The following is a 21,676-nucleotide window of genomic DNA, read 5'->3' as shown; positions in this document are numbered from 1 at the left end:
ATTTCCAGCCAATTACCACTAGACGTCACTGCCATCCCGACTGAACTTAAACGATGTTACAGCATCCTGATCACACCTTGACTAATATTTAACCTCAAACTGACATCAAGGTGTCCGCTGGGGAGTCACTGATTCAACCGATTCAGTCAAACACTGAATCATCATTAACAGAACACCGCCGAGTGCTTGGAGTGTTTCTTGTTTGGAACTCGTTTCATTGGTAAATACAGCAAAAACAGTACTATCGTGTCTAAACTGTAGTAACTTGGCTATAAATACTTGTTTAATGGAACTAAAATCAATGTACCAGTTTGCATTTGTGAAAATACCTCAGCAAGCTAGCTCCCTGGGATGCTACTGACACTATCTCATGTTTACGAATACAACAACCATTTTCTGAATTTTTACCTCTGTGTGTTTTCTTTCAGAGTTTCTTACTGTGTGCTGTGCCACTCATTGTTTTCACCAGACCAGATCTCATATTATCAATCACTGTTTTACACTGACTGGAATAAATCAGGAGCATTTCTTCATTTCAGGTGCGTTGCGGCTGGGCTAACAAACAAATGATTCCGAAAAACACGTTCTATTGTGCACTTATTGTAGAAATCCAAGTAAACTGAGGCATCTTTTTGGCTCGTTCAGAATTATTTTCCTTCCCGATTTCACCGGACAGTTTTCAGAGCGGAAGATGGAATAAGCTTTTCCTGACCGATGCGTTCTTCTGGCTTGTCCAGCACTCTAATCACTGCCCCCCTTTTTAACTTTTCGTCTTAGTTTATGACATAAGTACCACAAAACGCAAAACGCCAAATTGTAATGTTTTGATTTAAAATATTCAACTGCCATGCAGTAAAAAGCATGATACTATTCCCCCGTGTGATACGATGTGATAATCAACAGGCATTTTTATTAAAAACCGATAAAAGAGCAAGAGCAACGAACGCACTGAGACACATATAAAAGGAACGATACAGAAGCAGCAGAACAAAAGGAGGTGGTGACTGAGTATCTGGCCTCCTCACGCCTCTCGATCTCCTCAGACGATGGTTTTGGGGTTGTGGCCCACGTTCTTGGTGGTGTTGTGTTTCGTTATATGACCGAGAGACGTTCGTGCCATCTCAAACATGTTTTCCTCATCATAGATGATGACTGAGCGTATATCTTTTGGTTTGCTCCTGCAATAATGTGGAAAAATCAGAATTCAGAAAATTGTATTCTAAACATGTTAGAATTAGGGGGCAAAAACAGAAAAGCATTGTATTGATTTTCTGTATAACTGACGGTAGTTTTCCTGAACTTGTTAAAATCAATGACTTCCTTGTAAATCTGTACTTTCTTAGGATTACACTGAATTCAGCAGGAGTGCTCTTATTGATTGTCTATCGATCTCTATCAGCCGATCATGGCTGTGGGACGACTGATGCTGCTGCTGAGAGAGGTTTAGCACCACATGCAGCAGTCTCAGTGTTTCACAGTCAACACAGGCTTTTTGGCTTGGTTTGAAGGGACAGAGCACTTTTAGATAAACAAGGCAATAATAGAAGGCACTCGTGGAGGAAAGAAAACAGTTCTTTCATGAAACCGCAGAACTGTTTGTAATAAAGATTTAACTGCAAAAGAAAAGGCAGAGCTGACTGTCTCTGTCAACTGTAAGTTTAAATGTCTGTGATACTGTAAGAAAAGTTAGTTTAAAATGGTTTGTACATCTAGACGTTAAAAGCAAAAGTAAAAAAGCAACTGAATAATGTGTTTTGGTATATTTATTGTGTTTTAAACACACCGTATGACAGATTGTATTACTGTACTCTGTGTAAAGAGAATCACAAGGCCTTGAACAAAGCTTTCTCAGTAACAATGTTTGGATTTGAAAATCAGTAGTACATGGATAATGTTGTGGTTTGTGGTAAACGGGTGCGGAGTCAGGAGCAGACTCCTGTGTGAACGCTTTTGCTGCTGTGCCACACAGTCCAAGCCGCAGACGGAGACGTGTGTTAACCGCACAGCTCACACAGTCAGGCCTGGTGCAACCATTACACGTGACCGTCTCAAAACAAAAATAACCGCGTGCATGATCAAACATTTAGGTGAGCAAAAAATATCGTAGAATAAAGTAAACTTGTTTTTATGCATTCAAATAATTAAACCATTTTGCTAACACAGCATTTAGTAAACAAACATAAGGTTGGGGAAAAGAAGTAGTAGAGTTTGTGTAATCGAAAAATGGTCCCAAAGTTTCCACAGAACCTGTTATCTAATAAGATGTGTGCCTTTCGATTTCTGCGTTAACGATCCATGTCGTTCACATTTTAGAGTGATTCAAAGTTGCGTTAAAGAGCAGGAAGGGGAAAAGAGCTTGGTGTCTGTTTTGTGTCCGGCGCAGGAGTCTGAAGCACAAGAGCGAGCAACAGAGATCAGCGATCATCGGTCTGGGTGTGGATCCGGGAGTTTCTCTCCCCGCGCTCGAACGGTTCTGTGCATTTCACTGCAAGACAGAAAAGGTAGTTCTGGGTCATAAACGCGACTGTCTTTGCCGTTTATATCGAACCATGGGTTGCAGAGACACACAAGTCTGTCAGTATAATTCATCCAACACAGGCCGTTTTTACTTGAGTGAACGTAACCAAAGACGAGGAACGAAGAGAAAAATGCTCCGGGCCAGTATTTTTAGATCTGTATTTCGGTGCATTCTGTGTTAACGAGACAGCAGCATATATAAAAATCATAGATAGTTAATTAATCCCTTAAAAAAAATTAAAAACGGGAAAAAGACTGACATTCGCAAAAAAAATAAAACGGGATTCCTAGAGCCCTATATTTTGCCCCAGTTCTAACTAAATGCTAATGGAACTATTACTAACTGACAGAGTTCCATCTAGTATATGTCATTCAGTAATGAATAATAAAGGGTACCCTGCCTGCGGTGAATTCTTCACAAGTACATCGAAAAGCGGAGCAAACAGTGAGCGGTCACTGGTGGAGAAACATGTCAGGTCACAATCACTAGTTGTTAAGACCTGTAACCGCAGAGGAAAGTGGTAAACGTTTTGTAAAACGCTATGTACAATGCCCACACGATGGAGAACGTTCTTGAAGTCGAGGGCTGGCGTAGATTCCTGTTCCATGCAAAGTAGAGCAGTCGTGGTCTTGAAGTGATGCCGGTGCAACACCCCACCGCCACGAGAGCTGAGCGTCTTCTCTCCTCCGTGGACAAGGTTAGATAGATCTTCTTCCAGCCTTCGTTTTAGGAGTCAGCCACACTGGGACCCCAGGAAAACACATAGTCCATGAGATCACCTGGATAGACTAGGGAGAAGACACTGCTTTACTGAGTCCTTTCCTTCGACGGGGCTTCACTAAGAACTTCTGTTGCTTTGACTTGCTTAAAAAACGTCCGGTGTCATCCGGTTTATACGCCAGGATGCACAGTTCTTCTCTTGTAATCATCTGCAAAGCCGAGTCGAGGGCCCTATTATTCCCAATGCATGTTTTTTTTTTTCCATTTCATTTTTCTAGACTCTGGGTGAATAGTTTTAAATTAAAATGGGATGACTATAAAATTAACAGTCTATGAAGCATGAAAACATCAAGAAAAGTAAAAAAAAATAAAAAATTAACAGCAGTGTATTAAAAAGGTTAACATACCAAATTTTCTGTTCTTTCCCCCAACGTTTTTTTTTTTCTTTTTTTTTTTATTACCACATTTGCCTTTTCGTTTCCCTTATATTTCCTAGAACCAACTTTAATGGTTTAAATTCTAACTGAATATTAACAAGCAATCTCTAATTTAAATTATTAAATTAAAAAGACACAAAAAAAAAAACAAAAAACAAACATTTATGTCCAAGTTAACAACACTTTTTAACCTGGTTCGAGTTTCTGTGTGTCTTTTACCATAGTTTTTTCCCATGTCCCACGAAATGGAAAAGTGCTCATGAACGTGACCGTAGCTAGATATCCATGTTTTACATCTCATGGTACCGGTATAGTGATTATGAAATCACCGTGCGTTCAGTATGTGTCGTAAACAATCAACATATTTACACTGTTTGAATCGTTCTTCCCGTATCCCCTATATAAGGCACTAAACGTGTCAAGTGCTCCCGAACATTAAATCCCTACATTCCTCCGTGAACAAGTGACCGATCCTCCAGCCCGGCCGCAGCTATTTATAAGTGCAGGGGGCGGGTCGCTTCCGATTCTAGAGAGCAGGTGAGTGGTTTAGAAGATTTGATGAGAAGCGAAGTATGATGGTGACAAAAAAAAAACAAAAAAAAAAAAAACAAACGTGATCCATTTTGGGTGGAAGCGACAAAACTGCAAGCTTAGAATGACTGCTTCATATCGTTTACAAAATGCTAATTGCGCCTATTCTGTTACTGGGCACACTGGATTATAGATAAACCTAAGACTAACATCCATGTTCCATAACCACTCAAAAAAAAAATTCAATTTTGATTTCATCAGGAGACTTTAACATTCACAGGACCTACGAGTGCCATTCGCTATAAGGTTTTGATTAGTGGGCGGCCCGTCTACTTTTGATTTATTCATCCAAATCAAAGCTTCGCAAATTCCCTGTACATTCCGCGTTATACCTTAAATTTCATGTTTAGGACTGGATTCACGTGGATTTCCATCCGTGTTTTCCACATTCAATGGGCCCGACTAGTGCTGTATTAAAAGTGTTCAGATGTTAAAATCTGTGCAGGCACTGCAGCACGGATCACACAAACACACACACCACCCTGAACATGATGCCTCGTGAGAAGGGCTCCAGGTGCATTCAACCAGATGCCAGCTCGGAGTCTCTCCTAGCTGTGGCATCGGGTAGTGTCCCAACTTCTCGCCTTGTTGGTGATGATGTTTGAAATCCAGCCATGAACTCGTGCAGCCTATGCTTGAGCCGGTCCTTCGCAGCCTCTATTGAAGGAGTCTCCTGTGTAGGGTGTAGGTCATCGAGCTCCGACCACCGACTGCAGACTTAAAGCCACTGAACTGCACACACACTAAACCACCGATTCAGAGTGCTGACGCGGTCATCCCATCAGCTGACCACAGCGCGGGTGGATCTTCTGGTACCTTCTTCTTGAACTCTGCGATTGGGCTCCCCCAGGTTGGGGTCTTCATGTTGGAGCAGCGGTCCTCCAGCAGCAGGCGATCTCGTGTTGCTTGATGAGGTCTGGATTGCCGATGTCTCATCCAGCTGCATCTGGGTTCAGTGCAGGCAGCGTCTTCTCTGGAAGCTCCATCGATGGGGTGCAGAGACAGCCTGCTGTGCCTAAAAACACACACCCAACTGTGAGATGGGCAGAACAATACACACTAAACACATCCCGACAGGCGAGAAATCAAAACATCTGTTAAAGCTCCCCATGTTAATTATGGCTTTAGGACTGAAGGGAGTACACTTAATACTGGGCGTACATGATTACACATATAGGCACACGATATATCATTAACTGTAATTACTGCACCAGCGAAATTCTCTGTGAGTATACAGTCAGTACCTGGTGTCTGTGTCCATATTGGGAAGGGTGTCCTGTGTGCTCCAGTACCGTCTTTCTCCAGTGTTTGATATTGTTGTGGCACTCAGCGATGGCCTCCGTGTCGATGTGGTCTCACCTTCAGCCGCACGCTCAGAGACTCCTTCTGCAGCGCGTGCTCCTGCTCCTGTAGGGCCTTGATCTCCTGCAGCACTCCTCGATGCTGCTCCTCCTGAAACTCCGGCAGCGCTTCCTACACACACACACACACACACACACACACTCAGAGATCAGCGCGAGCGTCTGACGTGTTCAGCGTCTGAGAGAGAGGATGAGACCGGAAGCACCTCGGCCTGCTGGTTACGTCCGACTGCATGATCTCTCCCGCCTCCCTCCTCCAGCTTCTTCAGCTGCTCCGTCAGCTCTCTCCGTTCAGCTTCTCATTCTCTCCCCATCTCCTTCTCCAGCTGAGACACACGCTGTCCTCGGCTTCTTCAGACTTCAGATTACTAACACATCAGAGGACAACACCACGTCAGAGACGAACCCTCTACAGAGCTCAGCTCCTGACACATCCTGGTGTATGCTTTTGTTAATAAACGTTGGTGTAAGATAGTTTTGTCATTTCGTAATCTTACGGTTTTACTGTTGTTGTGCTTTTAATTAAGAATAACACTGAATCCATCTTTTGCTTTGGTGCATGCAAAAATGACGAGAAGTGACAGGATCACAAATTTGAAAGTGAAAGCATCCGAAGCCTGCGGTTTATAAAACAGCAAAAGAGGATCTCTCCTTTCCACAAAATTCAAAAACACAATTACTAGGCCTACTGATGAAAAAAGAACGGTTGAATGTTAACCACTTTCACTTCCATATAACTATAAACTATGATGAAAGTTCATCAGCATGCATTGATCAATCCCATGATGTAGCAGAAAAAAATAAAATAAAAAAAATTGCGACCTAATCATGTGCTCATGCCACCAACGGAGAAAGTTAATTGCAAAAGAGCCACCAGCGTGAAGAATGAGTCCGGAGCCCTGCAGCAGCATATACAGTATGACAGTGAAGCTTTACATTACATTTGATATAATAAAAAAGAAAATAGACAGAATAGAAGAAGAGAATAGAGCAAGCTAGTGTTAGTTTTTTTTTTTAACTAAACAAGCAGTTAAGGAATAGAGTGCAAGTCTAAAAGGGACAATTTTTTGTTTAGTTTTTTAAGATTATAATAGAATAGAGAGTGCTAGAGTTAGAGGATCACACAGAGATGGAGGAGATCTTTACAGAAGATTCTTTATGGAAGAGCGCTTTTTCATTCGTCTCATATTCATCTGAAGGGTTCACACCAAACTTTCTCATCCAGTTGGTGTAATTTGTGTGACTCAGACCTCTTTCCAGATGTGAAAACCGTCTCAAATATTAATAAAACTCAGTCTCAGTGGTCACTGACCGTCCAGCAAATCTTGATGGCCACCTGGGCTTTGGTGATGGCTGAGGAGCACTCGTCCAGCTGGTGTGTGATCTGGTCCAGTTTGTCCTGCTGGGCCTTCAGCTTATGGCTGTTGATGTCCACGATGAGCGTGTGCAGCCTCTTCACCTCCGCCTCCACCTTCCCTGCTTTAGTGGACGCTGCCTCGAAGTCTTCATGAACACAAACACCATTTACTACATCAAGAGACCGCACAGATTCGACCGGCCAACACACGAGACTGAAGAAACATTTTTTTTGCTTTTAGTGTCTTATTTAAGTGTTGAGCAGACCCCAGTGTTTCTCAGATCGCCCTTCTGCTTTCAGAAGAAAGTCATGCAGGACTGAGAGAGTGATTGACAGATGATGAACAAACACACCTTTCCTGTAGAGCTCCAGGCTCTTCTCCATCTGCTTCTGCTTGGCTTTATCAGGAGCGGCGGCGGGAGATGACCTTGGCCTCCAGGTCTTTGATCTGAGTCTTGAGATGGAGCTCCTGCTCCGTCAGGCTCTGTAACACACATCAGGGTCAGCAGAGGGCAGGGCTCGCTCGTTCACGCTCGTGTTCAGCTGCGCCGTCTCACCTGGATGGTAGCGGTGTATTTCTCCAGCGTATTCTTCATGTCTCTCAGCTCACGTCTGGCTCTGTGCACCTTCTCCTCCAGCTGATGTTTCCTCTGCTGCCAGTCCTGCAGCTGCGTCAGCTCCTTGTTCAGATCGCTCTCCATCTTATCCAGCTGCGCACAAACACACATCTTTAGCTCGTGATGCACCAGAACCAACATGAAGTCTTCTTTTCTGTCAAAAACTGGAACTGAAAAGTGTTATTTAATAATCAAATAATGCATCAAACTGAAAAATAAAGTCACATAGCAGTCTTGCAAAAAAAAATTAAAAAAATGTTAATTGCACATAGTACAGTTTTTTAAAGTGCCGCTGTACGGGCAGAAACACGTCCTGCTGTGCTGCACTGAAATTATCATCTGCTCTGACCTGCTCCTGAGAGACATCAGCGCACACCGAGGAGCCCATCCTGCCCTTCATCACTCGTCCTCTCCTCCTCCGGTCATAGTGCCTGAGGGTGAACGTGAGAGCCAGCTCATTACTGTCTACACATACACATGTTACAGCCACAACCACACACAGAACCCAGTCAGAACTCTCACTACAAACTTGCCCAAAATAAAAGACTGGTTTAAGTTGAAGAAATTATAACAGAAATATTACTAATAGTACAGTAAAATGTACTTCTCAATGTTGTTAAAACAATAAAACCATTTTAGGTTTGATTGCATTTTTTAAAATAATACAATTAATATTTTATGCCTTCATTTAATTAACATAGTTTCGGATCATGAATTTGTATTAAACCAAATCCAAAAATATTAAAAACAGACAACACAGAACTGCTGAACAAAAAAAAAATAAATAAATAAAAAAATAAATAAAAGCATTTCATCAGGCCCCCCATTATTGAAGAAATTAATAAATTATTCAGCCAGTTAGACTTTTATTAAGTCCAGTGTTTCCCATACATTGTTATTTGTGGCAGCCCGTCACAATATCAAAACTGACCACCACAAAACAGATTTTCCCCAAGGGCTTTGACGTTGTTGTGTAAGCATGAGTTCTGCACTTTCTAAATCTAAACCCGGCGCGGGTGTTTTTATATCACTGTATTTTGAAGTCTTCAGAAAACTTTCGATGTCAGTTTAATTTCATGGGTGCATGTAATGCCTGATAGAGCAGCGTTGAGAGGAGCACTGCTGTGTGTACAGCTGTTACCAGGGAAACCTTTCTCCCGCTCCAAAAGCACCCCCTGCTGGCAGAGAATGAATTTGCACATACCTGCCACCACACAGAGTGCAAGTCTGAGGGAAACACGAATTCATTAATATACAGATTATTTAAAACAATACACAAAAGAAAACACAGGAACAAACATTTCAAAGGGCCCTAAAACTGTAATTCTTGTGAAACTTTTCATAAATTGCTATAAGATTCATGAATTCATTAGACCTTTTTGATTACTAATATTTAATCTTACCATTCAGACATAATCCAGAAAAACTGAGTTTGGGGAGAATTAATTTTTTTTCATATGGCCCTAGAATGTATTTTTTTTTTTAAATAAATGTTTGAATTAGATATGCATTTATTTTAAAAAACCATTAAAACGTAACCCAGAAAAGCTGAAGCTGAACGGAGTAAAAAGGACTGATTTCCTAGGGCTGTAGAGACGTGAGTGACGCACCGGCCTGCTCGATGACCTGCCCCTGCAGCGTGACACCCTCCAGCGCTTGTCCTTCTGGAACGCCACCCCTCGTGGGCCTGCTCCAGGTCTCTGGCCACCAGCGTGTCCCTGAGAGCGAAGTTAGAAACGCCGGCCGCACGCTCTCGTCCTTCACACGCACCATGTCAAACAGACGAGGGGTGCTCTCCGGAGTGGAGATGGAGCCCATGCTCTGCTGCCACACCTTCATCTGAACAGCAGCGGCAGCACACACCGTCAGCACCGGACACACACGGCACGAGCATCACGTCTCATCACCAGCTCATCACTCACCTTGTCCAGACCGATGAATGTGGCCACACCGATGTTCTGGGTCTTCAGGAACGTGACGCACCTCTGCGCTGTGTCAATGGTGTCCACTAAGATATTATCCAGCGAGCCGCAGCAGGAGGAGATGGCGATGTCGTATTTCTCATCAACAGCTCCCAGGTCTCCCTGTTCAGACAACGAAAACGTAAACAGGACCGTGAACGTGTTTAACAGCACAGAAAGACTCTCTAGCCGAGGTGAAGGTGATGGACGCACCAGCCGTCCCAGGATGCCCGGGATCTTCCCCGAGCGCTTCTGCTGCATGAGGGCGTCCAGCACTTTGTTGCGGCTGCGGTTGGTGGACAAAGAGCTCTTTGGCCTCAGCCACCTTCTGTCTCATGTCTCCCACCTGCATCCGCTTTTGCTGGTCCTGCTCCGAGATCTGCTCCAGCTCCTGCTCGTCCTGCAGCACACACACATCATTCACAACCAATGACACACACACACCAGCTGGGTTTCTCTAGCGCTCCGCCAAGCATTTTACACAAATCTGATAACCAAACAACGCCCTTCAAAAGTCTGGAGTCAGCAAGATCTTCAATGTTTTTTAATGGAGTCTCTTCTGCTCATCAAAGCTGTATTTAATTAGATCAAAAATACAAACACCAACAAAAAATAAAATAAATAAATAAATAAAAAAAATATTGTGAAATATTATCACACTTTCTAGTATTGGTTTCATGCTCCTTCAGAAATCATTCTAATATGCTGATTTGTATATCAATATATCAGTGTTCAAACTGTTCTGCTGCTTAATATTTTTTGGAACCTGTGATACTTTATTCATTGATGAATAAAGTTAAAAAGAAGAGTTTATACAAAATAGAATCTTTTCTAGCAATGTAAATCTATCACTTTCATCACCTTGCTGGTATGTGCTTTCACTAAATGTAAATTAAAAAAAAAAATTAACTGACCCCAAAACTTTTGAATAGTAGTGTATTTTGGAAACAAAATTTCTGACATTTAAAAGAATCCTGAAAAAAGTATCACAGGCCCCCAAAAATATTAAGCAGACGTAACCCTTTCCAGCACTGATAATAAATCATCATATTAGAATGATTTCTGAAGATCATGTGACACTGAAGCCTGGAGTAATGATGCTGAAAATACAGCTGCGCATCACAGAAATAACATTACACTTTAACAGATACTCACAGAGAACACAGCTGTTTGAAATTGTAACTATTTTCACAAATTACAATTATTTTATGACCAAATTAATGAAGTTTTTGATGAGCAGAAGAAAAGCTGGTTTAAAACCACACCAGCACAGAATGGGTGGTCCTGGGCGAGCGGGGTCTTCACACAGACCTTCTTGAGCTGTGCTCCTCACTCGGGGGTATCCTGGCGTTGAGGTCTTTGATGGCGGCTCTCCTCTCTCTCAGCGTGTCCACAGTCTCCTGCAGAGCGTCTTTGGCCTGGTTTGAGCTGGCTCACAAGCCGTGTTGTGCTGACTCAGGTAGATTATCCAGCTCGGACTGAGCCACGTCCATCCGTGAGCGCGTCTGGTTCACCGTCTTACTCAGCTCCAGCAGCTCCTGCTCTCTCTTCTGCAGGAACACCACGAGGCAAACACTGAGCAGCAGCTACACCTCACAGAAATTCGCTGGGGATGCCCAGTGTTGCGAATGTACATGCATTTATTTTTTCACAGTAAGGGCGATTCATACAATCGTTTAAACTGAGCTACTTTAGGAGCATCTCTGAACTTTCTACCACGACTCTCTCACCTCTTTATCTTCCTGCAGGCCCGCTGGTCTCCTCCTTCAGGCTCTCCATCACCTGCGCCAGCTTCCGCTCCTCCACCAGCTTCTTCTTCTCCAGCTCCTCCTTCTGAGCAGACGCGCCTCCGCGATGATCTTCTCGCTGCTCGCAGGAACGCTCCTCACCTCCTCCAGCTGCACAGAACACAAGCGCTCATGAAGTCTCAGCGTCCAGCTGCTCATCTGCTCAGACCGGGACGCCTCACCTTCTCCTTGTCCTTCTGAAGCTGCTTCTGCTGTTTCTTGGCTTTGCTCTTGGTGTGTTTGAGTTTCTCGCGCACCTCCACGTCCCCTGCAGGTCCAGCTGGGTAAACTTCTCCTTCTGGCTCTCTATGAACTTGGTCAGCTTGGTCAGTTTCCTTTCGAGGAAAAACAAGCACAACACCCCTCAACTATACAGCCATCAAACACCAGTGTCCGAGCAGCAGATGTGTTTCTAGAGGGATGAAAGGTCTCTCACTTCTCCACGCCCTTCAGCTCCTCGTTCTTGCTCTTCATTTTCTTGTCTGTCTGTCGCTGGCTGCTTTTGGTCACTCAGGTCCCTTCGTGTCCTCCTGAATCTGCTGTTTCTCAGCTTCTCTGGCCGACACACGCTTCTGTAGATCATGCCTGCAGAAACACAACACGTCACGCTGAATAACCAAACCCTGCACATCTCACAGCACAATGCCATTACTGAGAGCTCATTGTGTTTGTAGTACGCTCTGAACTGAAGCGAGGTCAATCAGAGTTGTTCACAGGAGTGTGTGCGTCTCTTAGCCGTGTCACGTAGAACTGACAGAGCAGGTTCCTCTTCTTAAAGACGTCGTTCTCCAAGCTGAGGAACTCCACGGCTTTATTCTTCTCTCCCTCCAGAGCGCTCTTCTCCTTCTCCACCAGCTTCACGTCGATTCAGCTGCACACACACACACATACTACAACTGACGCGCTTCACGAGCCACAGCCATATCACCGTTTACCTGCCGGGTGATTAGATATGAACACTTCTGGTCAGAATGGCTGCTGTAAATCAACATGAGGTTCTGATCTCTCTTATATGATGATCGTCATGTGAGCAGAGGCATTAGTGAGGTCCAGTCTCAGCACAGAGGAACCCAGGGTTCAATCTCACCAGCCTCTCCACTCAATAAAGAATCAAACAAAAACATAACTAAACAACATATCAACCAAATTAAAATAAAGCACTTATATCTAAAAGTATAAAAAAAACAATCCTATTATCAACACAAAAAAACTCGAGGTGCCACACACACCATGTGCTTGTGTTGACAAACTGATGCGACGCGTGCAGTGGAAGAGGAAAAACATGCAAGAAGATGGGGGTGAACTTCTTTTAACTTGAGTGGCATGTTCTTAGAAAACTGAATAAAATACATGAAACTACTAGCGCAGGTCAAACACGTCCATGATTGCATAGAAAACAACAGAAAAGCAGCACAACTGAATAAAAGACCTGTAACTACTACTGTATAGCCCCTTTCACACTGCACGTCGGACCCGGCAAATTGCCGGAACATTGCCGGATCGACTTCTGTGTGAAAGCAAACACGTCCCGGGATTGATTCCGGGATTGAACCCGGGTCGGGGACCTAGTAACATTGCTGGGTTCAGTCCCGGAACGAGCGCTGTCTGAACAAAAGCCAGAACTAATGCCGTGTCGTGGTGATGACGCGCGTTATCGCGCGACTCTTTTAGCATGTTTTGAAGGCAGATCAACGTTCGCAATGAAAAAATATGTGCAAACTGTAACGAAGCAGAGAGATCAGTTAGTTCCTCACTATCCGCGCTGAAGCTGAGATCGTTCACCAGCTTAAGTGAAAGTTAACGTGCCTAATGTTTTCGACTCGTACATTACACGTCACACCCTGATATCACGTGTCTTTACGGGACCTTTACAGGTTGTGTGTGAACGCACGCACATATTCCGGATAATCACTGGCAGTGTGAAAGTGCAAAATCTAGCGACCCGGGAACAAATGCTGGGACACATTACCCGTGTATTTGCCGGAATCGCAGTGTGAAAGGTGCTTATGTCTGATATTACGTTTGCTTCATGATGACAGACTGAGCTGCTGTTCATTGTTTTTACACATTTATAGTTAATAGTCTACTTGTGTTATACTGTAAGTTTTGAATTACCTTAACATTTGAGATTTGTTGAAGCATTTTTCTTTTATTATTTCTGAACACAATGTGTATAAGACAAGTTTGTACAAGATGTAGTTCATGCACAGATTTTCTGCACGTGATATTTAAGAAGTGATTTAACATTTCATCATGTTGACAACTTCATGTGTGCTGCACTTGAACAGGATTTTCCTTTAACAAGAGGATTAATGAAGAAAAAAGTTACTTGAATCATGTTGTAGTGACATTCTTAAGTCGACTAGTCAATCGTAAAAAATCCAGAATCAATCAAATATTCTGAGGAAATCGAGATTTAAAGGTTTCGATTTTTTATATAGTAATAAAAATCTTTTAGTTCAGTTAGAGAACAGACACTACAATTAAAAACGGAGCGTGGCTGCTCAATGCAACAGTCACATCACAGTTCAGATTTCATTTATCACGAGAGGAGAAGCTGACAAGAGTGAGGCGAGACAGACGAGAGTTTCAAAACAACATGCAAAAGCTCCTGTTTTAAAAATATTTTGGATTTTGAAAAGACTTGACTTCTATAATTTATCTAAGGAGATACTGGAAGTTTTTTTTAAACATTTATTTCATATTTATTTGGTTCCACAGTGATTTTTATTTATTTTTAAACGGTGTATTTTTTTTATTTTTTAACATCAAGTATGGCTACATTTCTCATTTATTTGGTTCCACAATGTAAAAAACATAGTCCACATTTGCACACCTAATCGTTTCCAAAATCATTACTTATCTTAAATTATGTATACCTAAGCGTTGTGTAAGTCATTTGTTATTTTATATTAGGCACATAGCATGGTGTATTTTTATTTGTTCTGTTAATAAAAGTTCTATGTTGTATTTTGTGGTTGCTTGAACTGAATTCACTACGGCTCATGAATGTTTCTGCTGCGTACGATCACATGTTCAGTCGGTATAGTTGTACCTTCTCTCCGCGCTGCTCGTTCAGGAGCTCCACCCGCCGGCACAGGATACTGATGGGCTCTTTGAGACGGCAGGAGCCGATGATGTCCTCCAGGTACTCCAGCATGCCCTCATCGTGCTCCGTCTGTCCTTTGGGCTTCATCATGGCAATCTGCTCCACCTCGCCCTGACAATCACACCACACAACAGCAGTCTGACGCACCTCATCTCCACACACATTTAATCAAGCCCGAGCTGTGAGACGTTACAGTCACTATATGCCACCTGCAAAAGACTCTGCTATTCTGTTGCAAAAGCAATCAAACATGGAGTAATGCAAAAATACTAGGGATGTACGATATTAGTCACCCAGAGTCAAGATTTAGTCGCATTTGTGAGTGATTTACTCTCAATGTAGAGGTTTGGCTCTGACTGGTCTCGCAAGAACGTGACGATATCCTCGCAAAACAATTAGCAGTTTACTTCAGAGCTGCACAATTAATCGTTTAAAGATCGCGATCTTGATTCAAACATCCACGTGATCTCATTCCTGTATGACAACGATTCAGCGATGTCTATTAGGACTGTTTCACATCGCGAGTGTCAGTGGAGCGTGTTAATCAACAATTACTGCTGATCCAGAAACAGTCTTTTCAATCACACACCATTATTTCTGTGTTACAGACATTCAAATAACAGAAGTACTGGGATAAAAGTTTATATTTTGGGTATAACACTTCTTCTCTACAGTAGCGATCAAAGTGAAAGCATCTTAATGCATGTATGTATTATAACAGGTATACTCTTCCTCCAGGAGGTGACGACAGCTGCCCCTTTAAAAAAATCTATCTGTCATTGAATCATTCATTTAGGAGATTCTAATTGTGATTTCATTTCATTTTTTTTTTCTTTTTTTTTTCTTGTTCAAATGAATTTTTTTAAAGACTTATGCAATGAACAATGTCAGAACCACCAGTAAATTATTTTGTTTAATTTTCTAATCTTTTTTTTTTCCCTTCAGAATCTTGATCTCCAATTTTATTATACATATATATATATATATATTTTATAATATATATATATATATATATATATATATATATATATATATATATATATATATATATATATATCTAAACATGATTCTCAATTTATCCAGAATCGTGCAGCTCTAGTTTACATGTTTTTTATTGCTGCACATAATTCATTAAAATAGAAGTTTAATTTCATAAAGCACAAGCTGATTTCAAAATGCACCTACATTTTTTAGTTGAATAAAAGACTATTTTTCCCTATACATTTCAGAGGATTTCTTTAAAAAACAAAAAAGGTCTAAAGTCTAAGTCTAAGTCTCGTCACACCCCTAGCTGCAGTGATAAACTGAACAAGAGTGCACAGAGAGTCCAAACATGGCCCTAGATGACAGCAGTCCTCTCAGTGAATAACGGAGGCTGGCTCCTGCCTCACTGAAGCAGCACACACAATATTGGGGCTGGCCTTGACTTTAACACACCAATATTTACGTGCTGCTAAAGCGAGGGAGGTAGAGTGGACAGATGTTGACCTCTGACCTTTTTGGACAGTCCGTGTTTACAAGCTTTGTGCAATTGTCAGGTTTAGCATTTGAGAGTCCCTTAAAACTCTAGAGCAGCACATGATGGTCTGCACCTTCCCTCGTGTTGAAAACCATGACGCGCTGCTATAGCGGTCTAAGGTGGTTTAGCCTGGTTTAACCCGTTCACGACTCTCCAGAAAACAGAGAGGCCAACAGCAGTGATGAGAGCATGCAGCGCTGCATGATTACCTGCAGGATGAGGAAGCGGTTGTGGTCCAGGTCGATGCCGTGGCTGCGCAGCAGTGTGCCCACATCTTTGAACGTGGCTTTCTTGCCATTGATGTGATAGGAGGAGGAATTATCTTTGGCAGCAGTTCTCGACACAAAGAAAGCGCTGTTGGGAATCACATCGTAGTCGTCTCCTTCCTGAACACACAGAGGACACACTTCAGCACTGGACAACAGCGACAGGAACACTTCAGGGGTCTGAAACACTCACCGAACTACCAACGTGACAAACAGATTTTGTAAAGTACAAATATGCAGAGCAGTCCCTCAATTCAAGTATGCTACACAGTATTCAGCACAGTATTTGGGGTATTGTGCATAATTTTACTCCTTCCTGCAAGCATTTATTCACTATATACCTGCAGGTCGAAGGAGTAGATGAACAAACTCAATGCAAGTCTGGAATCAAACTTTCTTACGCCGTGTAACAAACTATAACAACAACACTAAAAATGTGTAAAAAAGAAATATGATAGAACAAATAGGTCCTAATATTAATTAGATTTTATTACTAGCCTGATAATAATTATTATTATCGTCTTGCTATCGTCAGAGGCATCAGCCACAGGTGATATCTCGGAGTATCATCGATACACAACCCTACTCTAATAATGTACATATGATTGAGCAGACAAAACTTTGATAAGCAGCATCATGTATCGGGTCAGCTTTGGTTTTAGAGCATTCGTAAAGCACTCTTCTTCATCAAACTGCTTCAACTATGTAGCGTACAAATACAGTGAACACACAATCATTTAGCTGACAATCATGTTTTATAAAAATAAAGTGAGGATACGGGATTTCAGAAATGAATTTCCAAGTTTAAGGCCCTGAAAGTGTGATTTTTATGCGGAAATAAAATAAAAATGTATAAAGTAGTAGTATAATGCTGACAGTGTAGATATAATTTGTACTGCCAATTAAAAGTGAAATGATCATATGACTTCAAAATGAATCTGAATTCACAGTGGAGAGAGCTGAATCTGTCGATGTGTGCTCTCCGTCACTAGGCTGGCTCACCTTGTCCACGATCTTCTGGAAGTGCACCTCCACAGTGCAGCTCTGGACGTCCGGATGAGCGTCAGAACTGTGGATCAGAACCGACAGCTTCTTGGAGCGAATCTTCTGAGCTCTGTATCCAAACACGAACAGCATGGAGTCGATCACGTTGGACTTGCCACTGCCGTTTGGACCGATGATGCAGGAAAAACGCTGAGACAGAAAGGTGTAAACACAACGTCTTGAAAACAGTATTAACTCATTTGAGGGTACACTTTCACACACTACTGTCCCAGTATCAGCAAACAACATCTCTCCACAAGTGTTTTAACACATGAAAACTGTTTACTAAAATAAACTAAATAAAATATTATCAAAAACTGTAATAGTATGTAAATGATACTAATAGTATAGTAATAGCTTACTAATGATGCTAACAACACTGTATTGAGTTTCATTTGAAGTACTTACACAAAACACAAAAACAAAACAACACACAGCTGAGTCAAAGACACGGAGCTGAAGTGCATCAGAACCTGATCTGAAGCAGAAGGGTACCTTGTGGAAGGGGCCCAGAATCTGCTCTCCGGCGTAGGACTTGAAGTTTCTGTTGAGGATGTGTGTGATCATGAGGCGCGGGGCCCCGGGCTCGGAGCTCATGGCGGGGGGCGGCGGAGGAGGGATGCTGGCCAGGATCTCCTCCAGACTGCGGTTATCCAGCTCCTCAGCAGACTCGCCCGGAGACACATCTACAGAGACAGACGCAGTCACGCTCACACACGTCATCTCATCAAACACCTGACTAAACCGTGCAAACATGATATCAGCTTGTGTTTGAGGCCAGAGCGAGCGCTGCTGCAGTCACCTCACCTCAGACACGTCCTGTCATTAACTGAATATCACTTCTGATGTAAAAACCTGCATCTGGACAGGTTTTCTAACACAGCTGTGTTTCTGTTAAAACTACGAGAATGACTTGTGAACATCACTTAGGGGTTTTAAATTCTAAACACTTCACCATATGACTTTCTTTACAGCAGAAGAGTCTCAACCACATTACAGCCGTTAAATATCCAGATGGATTATCATCGCATGAGATGAAGAAGAAAAGGTTACTGTGACTTTCTCTAGCAATTTGGCTTTTTTCAACCCAAGATATAAACTCGGGGCTCGTGTCTTGCAAATCTGAATTTTTTTCAGAATCCTACATTTTCTAAAATTTTATTTTTTGGTTTCTGCTAGAGAGTTTTCTCACACCTTTTGGCCATAATTAAAAAAAAAAGCATTTTTATAAAAAAAAAAAAGCACACAATCATTTTTTTTTTACTGAATACTGTGGTGGAACCAGCTATCTTGAAATACACTTATGCACACATGTCCCTGCAGCACAGAAGCAGTTATAAGTAGCACAGGTATATTTGTAGCAATAGACAACAATACATTGTATGGGTCACAATTATACATTTCTCTTTTATGCCAAAAATCATTAGGATATTAAGTAAAGATCATGTTCCATGAAGATATTTAGTAAATTTCCTACTGTAAATATATCAAAACTTAATTTTTGATTAGTAATATGCATTGCTAAGAACTTCATTTGAACAACTTTAAAGATGATTTTCACAATATTTAGTAACGGCTCTGGAAGCTTCTCCGTGACCGTGAAGAGTCTCACCGTGCTGCGCGGCGGCGCTCGGGGGTCTGCGGGCGGCGCTCTGCTCCTCGTCGGACTCCGCTGCTCTCCTCGCGGCAGTAGAGCTCTTGGGTTTCGCAGGCATGACTGACAGCAGCTGAAACAAAGCGCATCAGACCGGGTTAGTGTGCACTGATGAGGGACACACGCACAACACATCAGTGCTGAAAACTTCGTCGCTTCTCGTGATAATACAGTGTGTGTGTGTGTGTGTGTGTGTGTGTCGGGGTTTCACCGCTCACACAAAGGAACACACACAGCTGACAACAACACGACGAAGCGAGCACGCGACGCGACTTTTAGACTGTGACACTGTGGAAAACACTAACAGCTGTCAGTAGATTCGCGTTATTGTTGTATCTTGTTTCAAGACTCGGTCCATGTTGAAGTCGGGTTTCCCGATACAACAATAACGCGAATCTACTGACAGCTTTATAAGCGACACGACAGCGATGTGTTTGCGATCTGTCCTCGGACACAAATCGGCTCAAACTAGTTCACGTTACGGACATATGTCGTCGTGTCTGAAGGCCCGGTGTGACTGTTAATTATTTAACGCATTCATTAACGTTAATAAACGGACGGGCGCGTGCGATCTGAGGCGCTGCCGCTTCACGAACAATCACCTTGATTCGGCTGGTTTCCCTCGCTCTCGATGTTACTCCGAGGTGTACTCCGGATCCGATATACTGCGCGTTAGGAGAGTAACACTGGAGTAATCCTGCGCTCTATACTCCCCTCAGCAGAACACACTCGAAAATGGCGCGTAAACTCAGAGAACGAACCCGAGTCCGTTGTAGCCGCGCAGTGCTTCATGGGAACACAGCCGCCCTCCGCGCGTCACGTGACCGGACAGTTTTATTTTTATTTTTTTTTTAGTGACAAAAGGCACACTGAACATGTTCAAAATGAATTTCAAAAGCATTGTATTTATATAAAAAAACACAGCATGATTTAAGTAGCTAAAGAAAAACAAGTCAACCCGTTAACAAAGTAGAAACCGTTAACAAAAAAAAAAAACTTTCAAAAAAATGACTTTTTTAAGTCGATGAGTACTTTAGTAAATCTGTGAGAAATACATCAACATTTGAAAATATTAAGAATAAATACAGCGATTAGATATACAATATTTTTTTTATCTAGAATGAGCTCAGAACATCTCGCGAGAAGTATGGCTGTAGTTTTGAACGACCTTCATCTCGCGAGATGTGGGGCGCAGTTGTCTAATCAGTTCACTCTCTAGTGTGTACTTACTGTAAAGAAAGCAAACAGTCAGATAACAAACAAGAAGGAGACTGAGACATAATAGTGTAAACGACTAGCGTTTACTCAGAAGTGTTCGTCATCAGGATAGTCGGAATCCAGATTATATCGTGCATTCAAAGCGCGTTCGTCAGAATTAGCTGGCTAGCGCTGCGGATGCTAACGCGTTTCCGTGGCAACGGCGCGTTCGGTCAGGTAAACATGTGTCTGCTGCGATATCTCTGATCGAGCATTTCAGAGGAACATTTCTCCTTAAAAACAGGTAAATATCGCATCACAGGCACAGGAGGGACGCTGAAGGATGCGGCTGAAAACATCTCTGCTGAAGGAGCCCAAACATATCCTTTACATCCTCAGAGTGTCAAGATACACCCCGAGTGTACACTGTGTGTGTGTGTGTGTGTGTGTACAGCACTGATTACACCACGGATCTTCTGAGATGATGATGACTGGAACACACGCGTCGTTTTAGACACAGAAATAAATGTATTTATTATTAAAAAGCCACGGGATACATGCTAACACATATTAGCACTGTTTTCTGTGTGAAGCTGACTCAAGACCCTTCATAAAGTCATAAAAGAACCAAAGTTCATGGCCATCATCATCATCAGTGATGAAGATCTGCTAAATGATCAAATTAAATGTTCCATTAACACTGCACAACAAAGGAGAAACATTTTTAAAACATAAAAAACTTTTGTGTGTGTGTGTTGCTACGTGTGCTTGCTAACCAAGACTTGTGATTTGCACTTATATATCATCGCTCTTTTGTTAGTTTTGATTGCTTCTGTTGTCCTCATTTGTATGTCGCTTTGGATAAATGTCTAAATGTAAATGTAAAAAAAAAAAAAAAAAACTTAAATTGTAATCGTTCAAAAATGTGTACTTTTCAATTATTCAGTGTGTTTAAAAATAGTTATTTAGCAAATATATTATGCATTTAAATTATTTTAAGAACAAATATAAATTAAAAATAAATATATTGCTGAGATCTGACACAATACTGCATCGTGATTACGTCATGATGTCCTCATGCAGTGACATCACAACGTCATTTAGCAACGAAACGTTTGTTTGTTGACCCTTGACCCCTGGGCACACAGAGAGCTGGTGAGCTGCGTGGGATGGACCAGCGCTGATGAGCTGTACTCCTGCAGCGACGACCACCAGATTCTCCGCTGGAACCTGCTCACCAACGACAGCAGCGTCCTCGTCAGGCTCCAGGACCAGATCTACCCCCTCGACCTGCACTGGCTCCCCAAGAGCCTGAGCGGCAAGAAGCAGGCCGGGGCCGAGAGCTTCGCCCTCACCAGCACTGATGGTACAGACCTGATACACACCACCAGTGCAAAGTTTGAGAACAGCAAGATTTTTAATGTTTTTTAAAAGAAGTCTCTTCTGTTCATCAAGCCTGCTTTTATTTGATCCAAAATACAGCACAAGCAGTAATATTGTGAAATATTTTTATTATTCAATATAACAGTTTTCTATGT

At 42.2% G+C, this 21,676-nt stretch overlaps 1 protein-coding gene and 1 pseudogene across 2 annotated transcripts in view; one reads left to right on the top strand and one right to left on the bottom strand.

The window, feature by feature from the left end:
- Nucleotides 1-5,592: 5,592 nt before the first annotated feature.
- Nucleotides 5,593-19,753, bottom strand: LOC122139747 (annotated as a pseudogene).
- Nucleotides 19,754-20,108: 355 nt separating this feature from the next.
- ift80 (intraflagellar transport 80 homolog (Chlamydomonas)) overlaps nucleotides 20,109-21,676 on the top strand; it is a 33,952-nt gene continuing 32,384 nt past the window's right edge. The window contains exons 1-3 of one of the 2 annotated variants that reach the window (XM_042738955.1): nucleotides 20,109-20,375; nucleotides 20,461-20,518; nucleotides 21,283-21,504. In XM_042738955.1, coding sequence (XP_042594889.1) covers nucleotides 20,482-20,518; nucleotides 21,283-21,504 — 259 coding nt within the window. In that variant the 5' untranslated portion in view covers nucleotides 20,109-20,375; nucleotides 20,461-20,481. Of the gene's footprint in view, nucleotides 20,519-21,282; nucleotides 21,505-21,676 lie in introns of both variants that reach the window. The other variant, XM_042738954.1, reaches the window with a different exon arrangement.

The sequence above is a fragment of the Cyprinus carpio genome, chromosome B15 (genome assembly GCF_018340385.1).
Source record: "Cyprinus carpio isolate SPL01 chromosome B15, ASM1834038v1, whole genome shotgun sequence".
NCBI classification, from domain to species: Eukaryota; Metazoa; Chordata; class Actinopteri; order Cypriniformes; family Cyprinidae; genus Cyprinus; species Cyprinus carpio.
Note: the sequence above shows the minus strand (reverse complement) of the source record. Positions and strands in the feature narration are given on the sequence as shown.